Source organism: Cucurbita pepo, chromosome LG06 (genome assembly GCF_002806865.2).
Source record: "Cucurbita pepo subsp. pepo cultivar mu-cu-16 chromosome LG06, ASM280686v2, whole genome shotgun sequence".
Lineage (NCBI taxonomy): Eukaryota > Viridiplantae > Streptophyta > Magnoliopsida > Cucurbitales > Cucurbitaceae > Cucurbita > Cucurbita pepo.
In genome coordinates, this window is record NC_036643.1 from 7,865,727 (window position 1) to 7,886,676 (window position 20,950).

Here is a 20,950-nt window from a genome sequence, read left to right on the forward strand (position 1 = left end):
GGCAGACCTAGACATGATTTTTCCGAAACGTCATACTTCCTAGAAATACAAAAGAAAAGCATTACAACATAGAAAGACATAAAAAGTTTGGCTTGGCATGGACATGCGGCCACAAACAACACACCCTGAACGAGTATGATCGTGACACATAGCACGCAAGTTGAGTTGGATGTCACAACTTGGCTTGAATAGCATTTGTTTCGGCTTAAAAAATGTTTTATATCCTATATTTTTTAAAATGACTTTAAATAACAAAATCTTGGATTATTAATTATAAACATTTTTTTTCATACTTCTTATTTTAATAATTTTTAATTAACAATTTTTTTTAGAGAATATATCTTTCAAGAGTTTTCTTTTTTTCTTTTTTACAAAAAAAAAAAAAAAAAAAAAAAAAAAAAAAAAAAANCCAATTTTTTTTTTTTTTAAATAAACATTTCTTATTTATTAAATTTCAATTTAGTCTGAAAATTATTAATTTTATCAATGTGCTTTTGTAAAATTTTATTTTATTTAAAAATCAAATTTATTAAAAAACAAAAAAACTATTCCAAACCCGAGAAAAGTAATAACCAAAACTTGCCCCAACTCAATACTTAGAATTAAATTTAATCATTCGAATACAGTTGAGACACCAATATTAATATCCATAACACATTTTTATCGTCAACTTAAGTATAGCTCAAGTAATAATATTAGTATTTATAACACATTTTTACCGTCCACTAGAACATAACTGAACTAGTAACTTATTTGATGAGCACAAAGGATAGAACATTAAACCTTTTAACCTTCAAATTAAATAAAAAATATTATTTTATTATAATTAACTTACCATCTATGTAAAAGTTGAATTAATCAAATTATCTATTCCATTAAAATTATGCAACAAACAACCATCTATGCTAAGCCAATAAAAAGGAGAGTTAGTATTGTAATTCAATAAACTTAGTCTCTTCCCGTTTTATTAATGCTAGATGTACGGTTTTATTCATAATAGAAACTTAAAAAACTTCAAGTAATTTGATACAAAAAGAAACTCTTGCTCGAAAAATATTATGTTATTCATTCTGTTTCTTTCTATTGGTAATTCGTTTCGGTACAATAAGGGCTAACCATTTATTCCCTTTCTATGAATGACCACATTCATCCCAAAACGAATACAATTGATATAGCATTATCAAATGACTCAAATTACATGGCTAACTTAACCCACGGAATTTGTCGTTAGAAATTTAGAAATAGCCTGGTAATAACAAATTGTCTTCTTCGTCTGAGGCTGGTCCAAACCCAAGCCAAGCCAACCTCAATGGACTCAACAATGGCGCTTCCTTCATCTCCTCAAACATGGTCCGACTCAATCCGTTGCTCACCCTTCGCTCTCCAACCTCCATCTCTCTCATTTGTGCTGCTGCCTTTGCCGCTGCCGATTGAATATGTTCCCTCGAGCATGACTCCGGTTGCGGGAGCGAGCCAACAGAGTCAGGGAAGTTGAGCAAGGCAGAGGTGCCTCTCAAAAATACAGCTGCCGAGTCGTAGGCTCGTGCGGCCATCTCTGGGGAGGCGAATGAGCCAAGCCACACTCGTGTCTTCTTCCCTGGTAACCGTATCTCAGATACATAGCGACCCCAACTCCGCTTTCGAACCCCTCGAAAGGGACTCGAAACCGAAACGTTAGATCCAAGTCGACGTTCGATAAGTTGTGGTTGAGTTTTAGTCATTGAGAGAAGAAAATGAAGAAGAAGCAAAAGGCAGGAGTAGTTGCATTGTAAGTTTAATATATTGAGAGTGATAACTTGAAGTGAGTGAGAATATAAATGGTGAGTATTGGAATGGAAATAAGTGGCCATTTTTTTGTTTTTATTTTTGCTTTTATGTTTTGACATTTTTTTTTTTTTTTGGTTATTTAATTTTTAGAATATATTTGGTAACATAGATAATGAGAAAACGCTTTTAATAAATATAAAACTTTTTATGAGTTGTAGCCAAAATAAGGATTATATCAACACGGTTATCAACACGGTTACCTATTGACTTTCGTCTCATTCTTCCTTCTAGAGAGCTCAAGCAATTATATATTACGTAAGAGCTAAGTTTTACTATATAAATTCTTAAATTCATTTCAAAATCAAATTTAACTAATTTGATCGGAAGTTCATAGTCAATTGGATTTAAAAACCCTATTGAATCTTTGGAGATATATAAACGCTTAGATCACATATGCTAAAATAAAAAATTCAAGATGATTTTTTCTCGAATGATTGTAACTTTTGGGAATTTGACCTCACAACTTTATTGAAGAATTCAAAATTTGGATTCAGTACCTCATGACCCCACATCCTTTCTGACATGGTCAAGTTACCTATTCCTCACTTCTTAAGAGTGAAGATGTCACGACCCAATTTTTACGAGCTGTCACCTAAGGTTGACTCGATGGTGTAAAAAGATAGACAAACTTTTCGCGAAATAAAACAAAGAAAATTTATAACATAATACATAGTATATTTACGTTACATCAAAATAGAGTTCGTACACAAGTAGCTAAAATACAAAATAAGGAATGGACACAAAATATTTAAAACAAAAAAAGGGATGAGGATGATGGGTGGGGCTCGTCTATGGCACCTGTAACGATCCTAAATTTCTACATGTTCAGAGTCGCTACTAACGTCTCATGCTCATCTCTTATGTGGAAAAATAACTCTTAAAAAAAAACTTCGTATAAATGTCGAAAACATTTAAAACAACCTCTTCTCTGGAAAACACAGTCATAGTCTTACGTTTTTAAATATGAAATACTGAAATTTAGAGAACATAAAAACAAATGAAAAATAATTTAAAACGATGAAATGGAAAGCAACCTATTTTAACCTAAGACTAGGAATTTAAATATGAGTTTACCCTATGCACGTGTCACAGTCTCTGCTCAAGATGTCGCCGTCCTCCGTACAGGTGCCCCTTGCCTTTACCTGAAAAATGATGTGGCACACGACCTAGTATTTCGAAGAATACTCCGTAAGTGGCCCCACTATAAGAGTCATGCAAATGCAAACACATGCAATCATGCCCTTGGGATCTAACTCTATTCTAGGGGTGGCCTCCAGTCTCGGACAAATTGGATATGTAGTACTTCCCTACACACGACTCACACGTGTGAGTGTGAATCCCTAGGGGGCTCGCACACCCCCTGGACCCTCTTTGGTCAAGCTAATCTGTAGTGACGTCTGAAGGTCAGCAGAACCCCTTGGTGTCATGCTCCTCATGAACACCCTCATCATCATACTATGCACGTCTGCACTCATCGTCTCTAGGGAAGTATCTCTATGCTTATGAACATACAATATGCATGAGGTTCCTCTAAATTCTATCTTATCATCTCTTCTGACACAACCCTCTAGTTTCATCTCTTTGTTACACTAAGTAACACATGCTTGTTGGATATTTATAGTAATATCATTTTCATGCTTCTAGGGTTGTGTCCTATGTCGGTCTATCGACATGATGCAATATGGCACTCATCATCATATAACATGCTAAATATGGAAAACATCATCACATTAAGATAAACATCATGCAATCATCATACTCATCATATCGCCATCAAATGCATCAAGCATATCAAGTATGTCATATATCAAACTATATATTACACACATTATCAAGCATCATAACTCATACATCATCGTATACTAGTCTACGGCATCATACAATAGAGCTCATACATCATAAATTGTAACTCACACAATTTCTAGCTTATCCTATAGTAAGGCCATTTACTTGGTTGACCTTAGTCAAAGTTCTATCTAGCTCCAAATTTGGTTGCTTTCATCCTGTGAGTTCTCACTTATATCGAATCTTCACCTATTTTAAATATAAACTTAATTGATTCAATAAAAAATCGAATTTCTAGTTTTCATTGTTTCTATATTGTGTTTAATAATAAAACTTAGATTAAAAAAATAAGTACATATTATTTCATGCTTTTCATGCTTTTCTTCCTCACGGTCCCTTTTTCAAGTACTTTTGGGTCATCTTCAATCCATTCTCATTTTCCTTTCTTTCCTAAAAATGGTTATGCAAATTTACAGAACATCTTACCTTAAGTTATTGTTATTTGATTTATAACTAAAATCTAAATAAGGTAATAAAATCAGATAAAAGAAAAAGGAAAGATTAAAGAATGGGAGAGGTATTTGAGGGAAGGAGGGGAGAGATTAAAGGAGAGTGGTCGGTTATTTTTTTCTCTTTATTTTATTTTATTATTATTTTTTTCTTTTTTACCGTTGTTACACCACTTGGAGTCTACTCTCAGCCTCAATCACCTCCTTGTTCAAGTATAAAAAAATATTGAAAAGATGGATTGAGTATAAAGATTGAGTAAGTAGCCTACTTGTAGGTTCTTAATCATGTTCTTTTAGGTATACTAGTGTACCACACTTATTCCTTGTTGTGTCCTTATCCTTATCCTTATTTCTCAGATTCTTGAGTCTTATTGTTAATTCTTGTGTCTCAAGTGGCACCTAACAGACTTAATTGTCTCGTCATTCTTAAGCTTGGGTTCCTTAGGGTACGGTTGTCTAGTAAACATGCTTGGGTATAGTAAACATGCTTTGACTTGATTCATGTCTTGAGGTTGTTGGGTTTTATGTCCTAAAACTCATAGTTTGTAAACAAAGATATATTCTATTTTCAATAAAGTCATTATTGATGTTTATTCAGTAAAAATTGTTATTGAATAAAGTGAACTTTACGATCATTAATCTAAATCCAATAAACTAAGAACACTCTGGCTATAGTATGACTACTTGAACTATATGTAGAGACATAAGAGTGGATCAAGTTCAAGTATATAGTCAAAATGATCTATAGTATAAGGATAAGGCTGAGTACCTTATTCTGGGGACACTATGGATGCGGCCCACTTTTGTATATGATATAAACAATGCGATCACTAAATTGTGCATGTGGAGACATGTGAGTGGGGGCGTCCTATGCAATGAGTATTGCATAAGATCGGACCATGAAGAAAACCACTCTCACTTTATAAAGTCGTTTACTGTTGAGACTGATTTTCTTTTCATTCGATAACCTAGGTAACTCGGTTTTAATCCTGAGCTAACCATGAACTCCTGTTTATTCGGAATTATCCTTAGATTTGCATGGGTGAGAGTGGCTCTAGTTCGCCGACTCAACAGGCCTCCCATTTCAGGGGTAAGACTGGGTGAATGGCTGGGGACGTGGGGTGCAAGACGGAATTCACTCCTACCCACTTTTAGGGATAGAAGAAAGGTAGTTCCCTTAAGCACTGACTCCAGGTCTTGAACAAGGGGCCCCACCCTCTCATTGGCCTGAGAGGGATTCGGTTTACTGGTTGGACCACAAACCAATTGTTTATTAGAGGATCAGTGAGACATAAGGAACAAGAAGTAACTTCAGGGGTAAAACGGTAAATTGACCCAGCTCTAGTTACGAACAACCTGTGAAGGATCGACTTACTAATCATGGTTATATCAGATGGACAGAAATATATCTATAGTGAGGGGAGTGCAACTACTAGGCTATAGTGGAGTGTCCTAGTAGTTAACGAATGTTGGTTAACCAGGTTAATGAGTTTAATCGGTTAATCTTGAATCGTTGGAGCCCATGATCTATAGGTCCATTAGGTCCCTCTGCTAGCTCATATCGGACTAAACCATAGAACAGTGTGACGAGTGAGTTCGAAGTGTTCGAATTCAAATTAGGGAATATGCGTTACATATATACGATATATTTAACCGCAATTTTATTTTATTTACGAATTAAACGAAAAGAGAGAATCTGAGATATTTAAATAAGATTTAAATATCTTAATCAATTATGTGTCGGAATTGACTGGGATTGGCATTTGAATTAATATTAAATATTAATTAAATAGTTTAATTAATTATTTAATGTTACTTTAATTTGAAATTCATTATTCAAATTAATTGTTGAATTAAAATGAAGAAAGTCAAAATGTTGACTTTCATCTAATTAAAATGAAGAAAGTCAAAATGTTGACTTTCATCTAATGGAAAAATCATGTTAGTGGAATTTTGAGGTGTCAAAATTTGGTTTAACCAAACTTGCATGTTTGCCAAATAAACCCCACAAGTTTGAGTGGAATTTTGAGTGTCAAAATTTGGTTAACTCAAACATGCATGCTTGCCACATAATCTCAAACATTTGAGTGGAATTTTAAGTGTCAAGATTTGGTGATCTCAAGTTTGCATGAACATGCAAACTTGACTCTTTAAATAGAGTGATCATGATACTTGGAAGGGATTCTTCATCTTGATGAAAAACCTCTCACAAGCACTCTCTTTCACGTATACAAAATCCCTCCCAAGTTTAGTCACTCACCGGATTCCACAATCCCGTTCTAAGGCCGGAGAATAGTGGAGAAGACACTAGTGGTGGTTCGAAATCGGTTCGTGAGGCAAAAGGAGTTTGAACTACAAAAGGTTAGTATTTAAACTCATTAAGTTTTAATACTTATGAACATGCTAGTCATTTACAATAATTGATGTTCTAAAAGTGCCTAAGATTCAAATTGCTTCCGCATGTGTTATATTAACACCATCAGAGGTAACACTTTGACTACTTGAACATTAAAGCTTACCTAATACTTGATCGATCTTTAGGGTAGCACATTGATAGCTTGAAAATCAAAAGCTACTTGAAACTTATTTCTTCTTTTGGACAGCATTTTGATCTCAGGTTATCTTAAAATTTATCTTGATGTAGCATCTTGGTTACTAAGAAAACCAAGATCTTGTTGGAGTTTATCTTATCTTACGGTAACCACCTTATTACTTGAAAATCAAGGGTTATCCTAAAACCTGTCCTGAAGTAACATCCTGGTTACTTGAAAATCAAGTGCTAACCATGAACTCATCTTAGGTTAAGGTAAACTTGTGGTTGCTTGAAAACCAACTATCATCTTAAAACTTATCATGACGTAACATCCTGGTTACTTGAAAATCAAGTGGTAACCATGAGCTCATCTTAGGTTAGGGTAACCTTGTGGTTGCTTGAAAACCAAGGGTCATCTTAAAACTTATCCTGACGTAGCATCCTAATTGTTACAAAAAATCAGGGATGAACCTAGAGTTCCTCAAACTTAAGGTAATTTCCTCGTTGTTTGAAAGCCGACGACTAACCCCACTACCTATAACATACCCCCAAATCTTGCCTAAAAATATTTTTATCCAACTGGACACGCTTTAGGACTTGTTAGCCTTCTTTGTCTTCTATGAAAATGCTTCTTGGAGGTGCAAAAACTGAATAAGATAGGTTTCTCTTGACGAATTTGTGTGTGGGCTCGAATTAAATTTTCGATCTTCAGCCTCCTTTCTTTAATGGCGGACCAAATTGGGAAACTGTGTTTGAGGCACCTTCAGTACTCTAACTCCTTCACCAAACTTGTGGATAATCTTATCTAAAAGGAGTATAAGCAAGTTTGAAGTATAGTGGTGGATTATGGCTCTAAAATTTGGAAGAAATTCCAAGTAGGAAATCCAAAATCTTAGAGGCTATGACCTGTAATTAAAGCCTCAACTTAACTCGATTCTTTAAATGAAAGTCCCTACTTCAGATTTTATAGATGGAGTCTAAACCTTCATCGAAACCTCCAAAATTATCATAAATTTGAGGTTGATTTTTATGGAGTTACGACTGAAAATATCTCCAATCAACAGGCAACCGACCTTCATTTTGAATACTGGGCGTTGAGTTCGATGAGTTGTGTCTTCTCTAAAACATACTCAGATTTGACAAGATCCAACGGGAAAAAATGAAGATATTACGAATTTTATATGGGACACTCGCCGATGCATATCTAAGTTTCTAATTCGTGGTATTTTCGTAATTTTTTTGAAGTTCAAGGGTATCTTAGTAATTTTACATTTTGAAGTTCAAGGGTATCTTAGTAATTTTACATTCTAATACCACAACAACAACAACAACAACAACAACAACAACAACAACAACAACAACAACAACAACAACAACAACAACAACAACAACAACAACAACAACAACAACAACAACTTTCCATTCTTTTAAATTTTTTTTAGTCATTCTATCCTAAAGATTGTTCTCATTCGAATGTAGTCTCGGTTAACAACAACAACAACAACAACAACAACAACAGTAACTTTCCATTCTTTTAAATTTTTTTTAGTCATTCTATCCTAAAGATTGTTCTCATTCGAATGTAGTCTCGGTTCATTCATGTATCCTTAATTTACTCGGGTATCACATTGTTTGAGATTCGAATCACTCTACAAACAAGATAGATTATATCAAGTTATTCTAAGCATGTAACCTAATCTACATAGGCCGAAAGAAAACACAAATATTTTTTTTACAAACATACATAACTTTAATATAGCCTCAAAATGAAACTTTTGACCTCGAGATATTTTAAAATTTGTAACCTTCTACGTGATAATAATTAATTCTAATATAAATATAATCTAAAATATAAAAAAATTCTTATGATTATCCAATTAAAAAAAATGAATTATATTGTTTTTAGTGATTTCAATTTCCTATTCAAATTGTTATAATAAGAATCTCAATAATTTGTTCCCATTTATGCCCTAAACATCTTTCCTTATAGACCTACCCATAGTTAGCATGTATCTCTCCGAGTCATACTTGATGTATCACATATGTCACATATGTCACCTCCATCCCAACTCTATATTTTTTATCAACGAACCGGAAATAGTGCATAGATACTCTGAAATGCTGTGGTGCGAGGACGAGACGAGGTGACATACTACGATCACGTACAGAAGTGCTACCCTCCGGCTTGGCAATATGGAACCTCTCACTCTCGTTCCTTTATGAGTTCCTATCGAGATAGGTAGACCCTAAGCCCTAAACCCTTTATTACACTCCTTCAATAATAATAATATAAGTAAATAAAATGCTAATATACACTATTTTATTTTTTAAAATTAATAATAAATAATAATAGAAACTAAATTTAAGATTTATTAAAATAAATTTAGATCCTTGATAAAAAAAAAAAAAAAAAAAAAAAAANAAATTTTTAGGATATGAAATTTAAAATAATAATAAATAAATAAATAAAATATCGATAACTCGAAAAATTAAAGAAATTCAATTCAAATCATAATCGATTAAGTTGGATTTAAAAAATGTCTCAACACAATCAGGTGGTAATTTTAGAATTATTCTATTTATCCGTTTATTTTGTTGGATAAAATCATTTATGTTTAAAGTATAATATAAAGGTTTTGTTGATATTATTTTATTATTATTATTTTATGTTTTTGGTTCACTTTCCAATATTTTATAACTTGAAAGACATTTTTATTTAATGATGGGCGGAAGGTGAAGAAAATTTGTAACCTCGATGATAAAGGAGCCAACGACTCTAGATTTCTACTCGCTACTGTCAACATAATGTACTCTCTTTGAAAACTTCATTATAAAATACTATGTTGTGTCATAAAGTCTAATAAATGAAATATCATTATCCTATGCTTGTGTCATGGTTTTTACTTGCAATGCGCCTTCATCCGTACAAAGGTGTCTGGTCTTTACCTGAAATAGAAGTAACACGGATTGAGTATTTAAAGAAATAGTCGGTAAGTAACCTCACTATTTGGGTAGAATGCAAAAAACATGCAACTCGTGATTAGGGACCTATTGTTAAAACCATCATAGAGGTGATCTCTAGTCCGGACAAAATTGGATATGTAGTACTTTCCTACACACGATTCACTTATGCAAGTGTGAGTCCCAAGGCGGTTCGCACTCCCTTGGACCCACTATAGTCGGACGTTCGGAGGTCAGGAAACATCTGGGTGTCATGCAAGGCATGATCATCATCATTGTTATCATAGTGTATGTGTCCGTACTCATCATCATAAATTGGAAAGTAACCCACTATATATGGATACACAAAATCATCATGCACATGATCTTAATATGGAATAACATCATATTAAGTCATCTCATCATCATGTTATCATGCATCATCATTATGTCATCATCTCATATCATATACATCGTCATATTATCATATAACTTCATCATACAACATCATATAACATCATCATATAACATAATCACATTATCACATAACATAAACCATAAATGATACGTGCAAGGGCCACTAGGCACGTGTTATCATACATAATATATTTTCACGTATTTCTTAGTGACTATTTTTTTTTAACCATTACAGAGGCCCACGTAAAAGGCGAATGTAACCATAATAGTTCTAAAGTACTGTGGTCGGTTAAGTTGTGATTCTCCCTAAAGGTATAACAATCTAGGAATATGAGATAAATTTTGTGTGAAATCTAAATTCCATAGTTTTATGTTTAGTAAATTTAACTTATTCTCTAGATATGCAACAATAAATAATAAAAAATCTTCAACCAACCCTTCAAAATACAAATAGGTTAATCTTAAACGACCCTATTTTCTTATTAAAAATTTAACAATCAGTTAAAAAAAAATTTGACGAAATTCGAGGAGGACACGAGAATTCTCCACACAACCTTGAACCTCGCGAATCTCCATGACACTCCCACCCCCTTTAGCCAACCCTCCACACGACCTCGAGTACCTGTAACGAAGAAACAAAAAGGAAAAAATCGAGAGGGAGAGAGAAAGGATTCGAAGTTTTTCGGCAAACTCAGTTCGATGAGGAAACGCGTGAGGATAACTTAAGGGATGGCATACGAGAGGGAGAACACGACAGTGACACCAGATACATCACGTTTAACCCGTAGTTCTCATCGTGGGTTTCGAAATCAAACCAAGGGTGCCACGACCTTAAAATACCCTAAGGACGAATAAACCAACTAAGACGAAGAGGGAGGTGTCAGTTTTGATTGGAAAATGACGTCAAAGACAGACTAGTTAGGATCCTAACTCGAGAAGTGAAGGTTCTTCTCTCATGATAAATAGCTTTCATCAAAATATTGTGGTAAAATCACCAAATAAGAGAAGGCACTTAGGAACATGAGGATGAAATGAGAGAGAAATACCCTAACAATTGTTCCAAAGTCAAATTACTTTTGACTACAAAAGTTCTTATTAGTGGTGTATAATGTAACCATAGTCATTAAAAAAAAAAACCCTTGACCCACTACCCGAAAAAGAACCACTTGTCAGCTTCGGGTCCGATCCAAAATCCAAGCCTCAACTTCAGTAAGCATCCGACCCAAAACTGTAGCCTTGGACCAAAATTGGCAGGTTTGGAAATGCACCCAATAGCCATAGCCCAAACAAAATTCTAGAAGCCAACAACCCAGTCCACTTCCTCAGCCCGTCACAGTACCATTTTGGGCCAAGGTTCACAGCCCAGACCAACAGAAGCACAGCCCACGAGTATCAAGGGCCCAACCAGTGCTAGTTGACCCATACCCATGTATCGACCTGAGACTTAGCCACATCTCCTCCCCCACGTGTGGTGTGCGTGTCAATCGATCCGTAGCCGCAGCTCGTCTTCGGCTTACGTTCAAGGTGTGTTTTTTCTAGCTCAGGAGCTCCGACTGCTATCTAAATTAATTCTTCAATGTATTCAAATTTGGTGTATTCATCTCATATAGATTGACTAGGGCTTCAAAGAACAGACATTTGGATGGGTCCATGAGCAACTAAAGTATCACTCAAAACTTCGAGACACCCCAAATGCTCATATAGTAGTAGAGACTAGGCCTAAACTTTCTAGAGTTCGGAGTAAAGCAGGTAAATATCTACTAGTTTAAGGATGCAATGAGAGCTTGCAAGTAGGTTGCTTACTAAGTATTTTTATACTCTCCTCTTTCTTCTTTCTTTTGAGGTGTTCACAGACTGTCGGTTGAGGTGGAGGATCGTTCGAGACCCTACAGTGACAAAGGGGGTCGTTTCAAAGTGTCAGTCCATCTTTATATTCAAGTCTTTTGTATTACGTCTTGTAATTGTTTCCCAAACTCATTTCTCTGTTTACAATATTTTTTCTTACTTTTTTTTTTTTTTTTTTTTGGCCTTTAATTTTCGTTTCTACGTAGAACTAACATATTAAAATTTCAAATGTGATACATTATATGCATGTTCGAAAAACATGTGCATATGCTACCGATAATATTTATCCCTTGTTGCAATCAAGGATTTAGTTGCAAGCCTAGAAAACTAGTTTAATTACGATGAAACTCGTACAATATTTCAAACCTTTGGATAAGGAATTCATTATTGGTATTACCCATTACAAGATTCAGATCTCATTCCATCTCATCTCAGAGGGGATTGGTGGCTTATCGTCATGTATCAATCCTTAATTTAGAGACATGTCCTTATGATCCCATATTTTTGTTATTAAGAATATCCTATAAATGGTTCCTAATTGATGGTTCCAACATAAAAATAGTTTCATTGGTGTTTTACGTATTCATTATTCAAAACTCTAAAATTATATTCATCTTTTCTAATATCGTTATTAGTAAAAATTGGCAGGAATATATAAAATTAGGATTCAAATCTATGATTAAAAATATCACATAAAACAAACGTTAGATTATAGAAATACGAAATATCATACATTTCCATTTGATAATTAGATAACATGTCACTTTCGAAGCCTTTCAAAATCGACTCTTTTTCCTATATACTCAACCCTAGAACGAAAATCGTTTTCGCAATTATAATGAATTGATCTTGAAGCAATCATAGTGAATCATTATAAGGCATGGAAATGAGATAATGAAAATAAATGAAGTTGATAATAGCAAACTTTATTTACCTTCAATCAAACAATCTATCATCCTCCACAAATAGTCTAAATATTCTCTCCCAAAACCACAAATTTAAACATAATCTTACAAACTCTTACTCTTTTAGGCTATTATGATATGAACCGAGAGACATCGATCATACAATATACTTCAATGAAGATGTGAAGAAAATATTGTTGAAATTATTAAAAGATATTTCAATTTATGTCACGTTAAAAAAGAATGAAGTTTCATTGTTATAAATTTTGGGTGGATTACCATTTAGAATAATTTAGAGTTACTGTATTTCATTAATGTATTTTAAGACTTTTTATAAAATATGAATGTTACAAACTCTTGAAATGTGTCGTGTACAGTTAAGAGTTTCATTTTGAGGTTATATAAAACCATGTATGTTATATTTGTAAGGAGACTTGAAAAATACAGTAAAATGAGCATTTGTGCTATCTTTCAGCCCATGACTAAGTTTCTTTGCAATTTTATATAGTTTAGGTTGCATGTAGAATCATTCAAGCTCGACATGATCAATCTTGGTTGTGGAGTGATTCGAATCTCAAACAAGTGTTCTTGCTTTCAGATATTTGATCAACAAGGTAATCTGAATCTTACTCTCCTTAGAGTGATTTCTTTATCATTTGGCATTAGAGCTTTCCATTGGGTTGATTCCATATCATTTGGAACTATATTACAAAACCCACCCAAAAGAAAAATATCACCTTGTTGATTTCACTTTAAGTTAAAATATTAGAGTCGGAGATGTTGGTTTTGAACCTCGATCGACCCACATCAAAATGAATAACCGAAGCAGAAAAAAAAACTAACTTGAGAGGAGTCGAGAACATATTTGTAGTAAAGAACTTTAAGCACTAAATTTTTAATTTCTTTTACGTGTATCTAATGAAAGAATCACTAACAAATTTTCTAAATTTGCTCGAGTATAAGTCAAGTTTAATGATTCACGGGTAGAACCACGGGAAACGGACAAGTGATAGAGTCAAATAATTAATGGTCTTAGATGTCTAGAAGAAGAGGGTTACCTTTTTCACTTTTTATCTTTAAGGTGGGCCTCTAACTCTCAAAGTCAAAAAGGTCACAAATCACAACTGGTTGGATGTGTTTTTGGAACAATACGTGCTTCTAAAACAAAGAATCATATAATTTAATGGTTGTGTTTCATTTTCATTCCCTTCCCCATCAATAGAGCAAGACTCCAAGGGTTCAATTCAAGGACCCATGAAGGAACGGCTTGCACGGTCATGGCTAATTACTTCTCGAACAAAGTGCACCATAGAGCCTTTCCTGAGGTTTATAGAGCTCTTGAACAACCTCCCCCTTAATCGAGGCTTGACTCCTCTAGAGCTCTCAAATGAAGTACACCATTTGTTCTGACACTTAAGTCACTTTTAACTACATCTTCGAGGCTCATAACTTTTTTGTTCGACATTTGAGAATTCTATTGACATGGCTAAGTTAAGGGCATGACTCTAATACCATGTTAGAAACAACGACCCTCCACAATGATATGATATTGTCCACTTTGAAGATAAGCTCTCATGACTTTACTTTTGGTTTTCTCAAAAGACCTCATACTAATGGAGATAGTCTTCTTTACTTATAAATCTATGATCAACCCCTGAATTAGCCGATATGTGACTCCTCCCCAACAATCCTCAACAATCCTCCTCTCGAACAAAGTACACCATAGACCCTCTCCTGAGGCCTATGGAGCTCTCGAATAGCCTCCCCCTTAATTGAGACTCAACTCCTTCTCTGAAGCCCTCGAACAAAAGTACATCATTTGTTCGACACTTGAGTCACTTTGACTACACCTTCGAGGCTCACAACTTTTTTTGTTCGACATTTGAGAATTCTATTGACATGGCTAAGTTAAGAGCATGACTCTAATACCATGTTAGAAACTACGACCCTCCATAATGATATGATATTGTCCACTTTGAGCATAAGCTCTCATGACTTTACTTTTGGTTTCCCCAAAATACTTTATACCAATGAAGATAGCATTCCTTACTTATAAACCCACGATCAACCTCTTAATTAGCATATGCAGGACTCTTCTCCCAACAATTCTCAACATAAAGAAGTCTCAAATTGGAGTTCTAAAGTTTCAAATTCAAAAGGAAACTAAATTGAAGACTAAATTGTTCTAAACTCGAGAGTCTAGTCTTAAAAACGTTTTAGAATAAAGTATTTTGAAAGAAAAAACACATACTTTCAAACACCCAACATCAAATCAAATCAAGAAATTAAGAAATGGAGAGAAAGAAAGAAGCAATTCATATTGAGGTACGTAGGTTATTCTTCAAGCAACTAATGAAGAACCAAATCTTAGCCAGAAGTCTTGATATAAAGAAAGAGTAATAGAGTATCTAATTACATTACAAACCATAAAAAGACATGAACAAAGGCTCTTCTTTTACAGACATAATCAATGAAAAACAGTGCTTCCAAGGTCCACCATCTCCATGACGAGAAAGCCCTTGAACACACATACACATTGGTGATTGGGATGGATGATAGAGAGGAGGGTAAAATGGGAATATTGAAAAGAGAAATGAAGTTGACCTAAGTCCTAACCATGGTTGGTTTAGGGTTAGTGAAAGAACAAGCCAAAGGGAACCCAAATATCTCCCAAAGGCTCACATGCAAAATGCTTATTTTGAGACCTCCAATATCCATTAATGGAGTCTCAAAATCATGGAATGCTTAATCCTATCCTAATTAACTCCTAATTATTGGACCTAAATGCAAAACCTTTACCAAAAATAAACATGGCTATAACTCCCATAAGTTAAAGCCACCATTGTTTGTGAAGTTTAATTACAAGAAATAACTAATAATGTGCTTAAGAGTTGATTAATAAAAGGGTTTCATTACCATTCCCCAAACCCATGGGGAATATTTTGAAATGGGTTGGTTGATTAGACCAAGTTAATTAAATTGTAATGATAGCAACAAAAACGCTACATATTCTTAACCCTAACCCTAACCCTGATGAGTTCAGGAGCTATTCGCTGATCTTCACAGAAGCAGCGTGTTGTGATTACTCCTAATTTGAAATTTAATTACAATAATGAGAAAAATATTAGCTTTTTGAAATGGTTTTTTTTTTTCCTTTGGAAAAATGTTTTTTGGGTCTATCCTTGTAGCCTTCCTTAGGCTATCAAAGATTAAAACGTAGCTATGTGCATAATTAGCCAACTTAGGGCCAAGTCCCTTCATGGCCTAAGAACCACTTTTGATAAAAAAAAAATAATGCATGATTTTGGTGAGGTTAGCTATGGTTGGTTGGCTCAACCCCGACCGAGGGCTGACCATTGGCCAAAAGAGTGGAAGAGAGAAAGAGATGGAACCATGGTTAGGGCTTGTGATTTTTCGTTTCGGAGGAAATTTGAGGACGTTTAGCGATGTGGGATTGGTGTAGGAAGAGCCATCGTCACGCCTGTGGAATAGCGAAAAACACTGTCAAAGATACAAAGATATTAGTGAGAATATTTGCTAAAACTACCCCACCTGAATGGTGGTAAAATTCTCTATTTATAATCATCAAATAAATTACCGAGGAAATGGAAAGGAGGGCAAATATGATAAAAGGTCAAATATGTAATTATGATAAACTATTTATCTTTATCTTCTAGGTTTCGTTAGTAGAATATTTTCTCTTATTTTACAGTACTTCCGATCCCACTTTCTTGGACTTTCAATCATAGATTCCCATTTTCTTGGACTTTCGATCCCATCTATGTTTCTCGAACTTTCAATCTCACTTTTGTTTCTCATAGAATGGTATCAGAGCATCATTTTTCACATGGTATCAGAACATCATTCTTAACATGATATCAGAGCTTCTCATTTTTAACATGATATCAGAGTAACATTCTTAACATGGTATCAGAGCATTATTCTTAACATGGGATGGGATCAGTGTATCATTCTTAACATGGTATTAAAGCTTTTCATTCTTAACATGGTATCAGAGAATCATTCTTAACATAAACTATACTGGAAGGCTAAATATCCTTAACAATTAGTTCGTTGGATAACTATTTTATTTTTTTTATTTTTTATTTATGAAGATGAACATAATTGTTTTAAACTAATCCAACGAGACGAGAGCGGGGAGACGAACCTGATGGCAAAGTGGGGGGCGTGGGAGGCAGAGACATAGGAGGAGCGGCATAGTGCTGAGGGAACGTTGTTGGAGTTGAATTAAGGGCCGCCGAGTACTGCAACAGGTGGTGAGGGTACTGAACGCCATACCCCTGCTGCCCGGAACCGCCGGTGAAGCCATTAGCTCCGCCGCCGCTTCCTTCCCCGAATTGGAAATAAGGGTAGAATGCGGCTGCCGCCGCCGCTGCTCCACTCAATATGCCGCCGGGACCGGTGCCGTACATGGGGTACTGTGCAGTTGCTCCGCCGTACACATTGTAATAGCTCTGGAAATTAATTAAAAAACCCCTCATATAAATAATAATATAATAAAGGTCGGGTTGAATTATAATTTTTTTTTCCGTTTAAGTGAAATTTTTTGAAACAAAAAATATTTGACGTTTTTTTACTAATGTTATTGATATATTGTTGCTTATAAATGTTTGATATTTTAAATTTATAAAAATTTAGTTATTAATGTAATGTGCTAGGGAAATAAACAAATTTTTTAAAATAATTTAAAAAAATCCGTCAACCCAACCTCAACCCAACTTGGGGTTCGGTTGTAAGTTGTATTTAGGTTAATCGAGCCATCAATCTAACCAACCCAAATCCAAAAAAAAATTCCAACTCAACATAACTCAGATCCCACGTCATTGAGAAGCAGAACAAAACATTCTTTATAAGAGTGTGGAAACTCTTCTTAACAAATCCGTTTTAAAACTTTGAGGGAGAGTTCAGAATGAAAATTCAAAAGAGGACAATATCTGCTAGCGATGGGCTTGGGCGGTTATAGATGACATCAATGCTAGACACGGGACAATATGTCAGCAAGAAAGTTGAGGACACGAGGCGGTGTGTAAACAAGGACACTGGACTCTGAAACATTTTTTTATAAAGGTGTAGAAATCTCGACTATTTTAATTTTAAAGCTTTTGTTTTGTTTTGTTTTTTTTTTAAAGTTTGAGCTTACATGATTACATGCATGAAAGAACGTGTAACAAAAACCGTAACAATAAAACCATAAAAAAAAAACTGTAAAAAAAGTTATTTACTGTTACAAAATAATAAATGTAGAAACAAAAACTGTCGGGTCAAACGACAAGAGAAGGAAGCACAGATTTGGTCTCTTTTAACTTTCACTTTTTCAACAGTTTGACCACCACGCAATGACACAGATTCTTCCACCCTAAGGAATATTAAAATTTTACCGTCCTTATTCAAAACCCTTTAAATTTATTTTGTTTCTTTTCTCTTCTTAAATATTTATTCCATTCCATTACTTCAACTATTCTTTGTGAATTTCATGATGGTTAAAGATTGTCGGGATGCAATCTCACATTGGCTAATTTAAGGAATTGTAACGGTCAAGCACACCACTAGCAGATATTGTTCTTTTTGAGATTTTTCCTTCTGGGTTTTCCCTTTAAGGTTTTAAAAACGGGTTTGATAAGAAATGGTTTCTACACCCTTATAAAGGGTGTCTCGTTCTCCTCCTCAACCAATGTGGGATCTCACAATCCACTCCCTTCAAGACCCAATGTCCTTGTTGGCACTCATCCCCTTCTCCAATCAATGTGGGACCCATTCAAATCCACCCCTCTTTGTGGCCAGCAAGAATGCTGACACATTGTCTATTGTCCACCCCCTTCGGAGCTCAACCTCCTCCCTGACACATCGCCCAGTGTCTGGCTCTGATACCATTTATAACGGCTTAAGCACACCTCTAGCAGATATTTTTCTCTTTGGGTTTTCCCTTTCGGGCTTCCCCTCAATGTTTTTAAAACGCGTCTGCTAGGGAAAGGTTTCCACACCCTTATAAAGGGTGTTTCGTTTCTCCTCCCCAATCAATGTGATATCTCACAGGAATGATCATGGATTTATACGTAAGGAATATATCTCCATCGATACGAGGTTTTTAGAAAGTCCAAAGCAAACCCACGAGAGCTTAAGCTCAAAGTGGACAATATCATACGATCGTGGAGAGTCGTCATTCCTAACAATGATACTCAAAACTAAAAATAATCTGAAGAACAAGAAAGGTTTGTACAAACCGTGGGGTAAGCGTAGTCGGGCGAGTACGAAGAGTACCTAAACAAGCAACAATAATAATAATTACCCAATTATTCACAAATCCATGCAATCCCATGCATGCATTAATACAAAGGAATGGAAAGAACAAAAGGAAAGGAGAATTTAATGCATTACATGAATATAGGAAATGATATGAATTAATTTAGAGTAATTATGAAGCAAAAATAAAAACTTTATTCTTAGTCATAAATTAAAGTGAATATATGAGTTGGCATGTCACGTTGTAGAGAGAGAAAAGGAGAGAGAGAGAGAGAGAGAGAGAGAGAGAGAAAGAGTACCCATAGAGATTGTAAGGGATCCCTTGGTGGATAGCATAATGAGGGAAAGTTGGTGTTGAATGAAAAGCTGAGCCAACATTCCCTCCAAATCCAGTCTGGAAAGAGCTCAATACCCTAAAGTTTCTTCCTCCTCCTGTTAATTCCCATTTCTTTTTCTCTTTAAACACAAAATCAAACACTTAAACAAACATCTAAATGATCGTAAGTATACACTTTACTGTAACGATCTAAACTCACCGCTAGCAGATATTGTCCTTTTAGAGTTTACCCTCAAAGCTTTTAAAACGCGTCTACTAGAGAGAGGTTTCTAAACCCTTATCGAGAGTGTGAGATCTTACAGTAACAGACACTATCTCGGGCTTACCTTCAAGATTTTGAAACGCATCTGCTAGAGAGAGGTTTGCTTGTCCTTATAAAGGGTATTTAAAGTGACCGCTAGTAGATACTGTTCTCTTTGGGCTTTCCCTTTCGAGCTTACCCTTAAGGTATTTAAAACGTGTCTGCTAGGGAGAGGTTTCCACACCCTAATAAAGGGTGTTTCGTTCTCCTCTCCAACCGAGGTGGGATCTCACAGTAACAAACACTATCTCGATAAAACTAAAAGTAAAGTCACGAGAGCTTTATATTCAAAGTAGACAATATCATGCAATATCAAAATCAATAGATCTGAGTATAGAAACGTGAATATACCGTGCTTAGGCGTGGAGGGTTTAGATCTCTGAACACCGAGAGAAGCAAGATTGCAATTAGCTCTCCGACCATCGATGACCGGCGCCGCATCGACACAAGCTCTCATGGCAGCGTCGGGTTCCCGAAAAGTAACCTAAAATCGAAAAAGGAAAAGAGTAAATGGAAGAAGAACATGAACAAGAACAACAAGATGGAGAAATTAGAAGAAGATGATTACAAATCCATAGCCTTTGGATCGTCCGGTGGCCTTGTCGGTAATAACAACAGCTTCCAAGATATCACCAAATTGCTCAAAGTAATTCTTCATGGTGTCTTTTTGGGTCTCCCAAGCCAAGCCACCAACGAAAACCTTGGTGTAAGTGGTATCACCAAATTGGCTTGCTATGTTAGATGGAGTCATGATCTTCAACACCAAATTCTTCGATCTTCGAAACAAAAATTCTTCGATTTTCAAAACAAAAGTTGTTTGATCTTCAAAACCCAACAAAATCTTTCAAGTTTTTGTTTGTGAAGAGGAAGAAGAAGAAGAGAATTAGGTCAGAGATGAGAACAAAGGAGAAAGTGAAGGAAGGAGGGAAGGGAAAGCAAAACTTTGACAGCAACAAATTATAAATAAAAAATAAAATAAAATAAAATATATATTACTATAATTATTTTTGGGGCTAAAGGGAGGCAGGAAAGACCCTCTTATAATACGGACGTCAAATTATATTGAGAGAGGAGAGCCCACCAAGGAGGCAATGCCAAGAGGAGCAATACTATTTTTTTCTTCCTTTTTTTTTTTTTTTTTTTTTTTTCTTTTAAGTTTATTATATCAATTTAATATTAAAATATCGTCTCGACCCATTAGGGTTAACTCGGTATCTATATGAGCTCATTAGAAGATGACTTATGCGGTAAATACCGAAATAAATATAGAAGATCAGATCAGCTATGTAA

At 35.0% G+C, this 20,950-nt stretch overlaps 2 protein-coding genes across 4 annotated transcripts; both read right to left on the reverse strand.

Moving 5' to 3' along the window:
* Positions 1-1,054: 1,054 nt before the first annotated feature.
* On the reverse strand, positions 1,055-1,770 carry LOC111797574 (ethylene-responsive transcription factor ERF022-like). The gene has a single exon (XM_023680621.1). The coding sequence runs from the start codon at positions 1,719-1,721 to the stop codon at positions 1,236-1,238; it is 486 nt and encodes a 161-aa protein (XP_023536389.1). The 5' UTR covers positions 1,722-1,770; the 3' UTR covers positions 1,055-1,235.
* A 13,290-nt stretch (positions 1,771-15,060) lies between these two features.
* LOC111797080 (RNA-binding protein 38-like) lies at positions 15,061-20,652 on the reverse strand. 3 transcript variants are annotated; one of them, XM_023679976.1, is made up of 6 exons: positions 20,229-20,652; positions 20,012-20,144; positions 19,322-19,454; positions 19,004-19,040; positions 16,930-17,236; positions 15,061-16,242 (listed from the first exon to the last, which is right to left on the reverse strand). In XM_023679976.1, the coding sequence occupies exons 1-6, from the start codon at positions 20,409-20,411 to the stop codon at positions 16,202-16,204; spliced, it is 834 nt and encodes a 277-aa protein (XP_023535744.1). In that variant the 5' UTR covers positions 20,412-20,652; the 3' UTR covers positions 15,061-16,201. The 3 variants fall into 3 exon arrangements, with proteins under 3 accessions (XP_023535744.1, XP_023535742.1, XP_023535743.1); XM_023679974.1 differs by having other exon boundaries at positions 19,322-19,478; XM_023679975.1 differs by having other exon boundaries at positions 15,061-16,262; positions 19,322-19,478; positions 20,229-20,651.
* Positions 20,653-20,950: the final 298 nt, after the last annotated feature.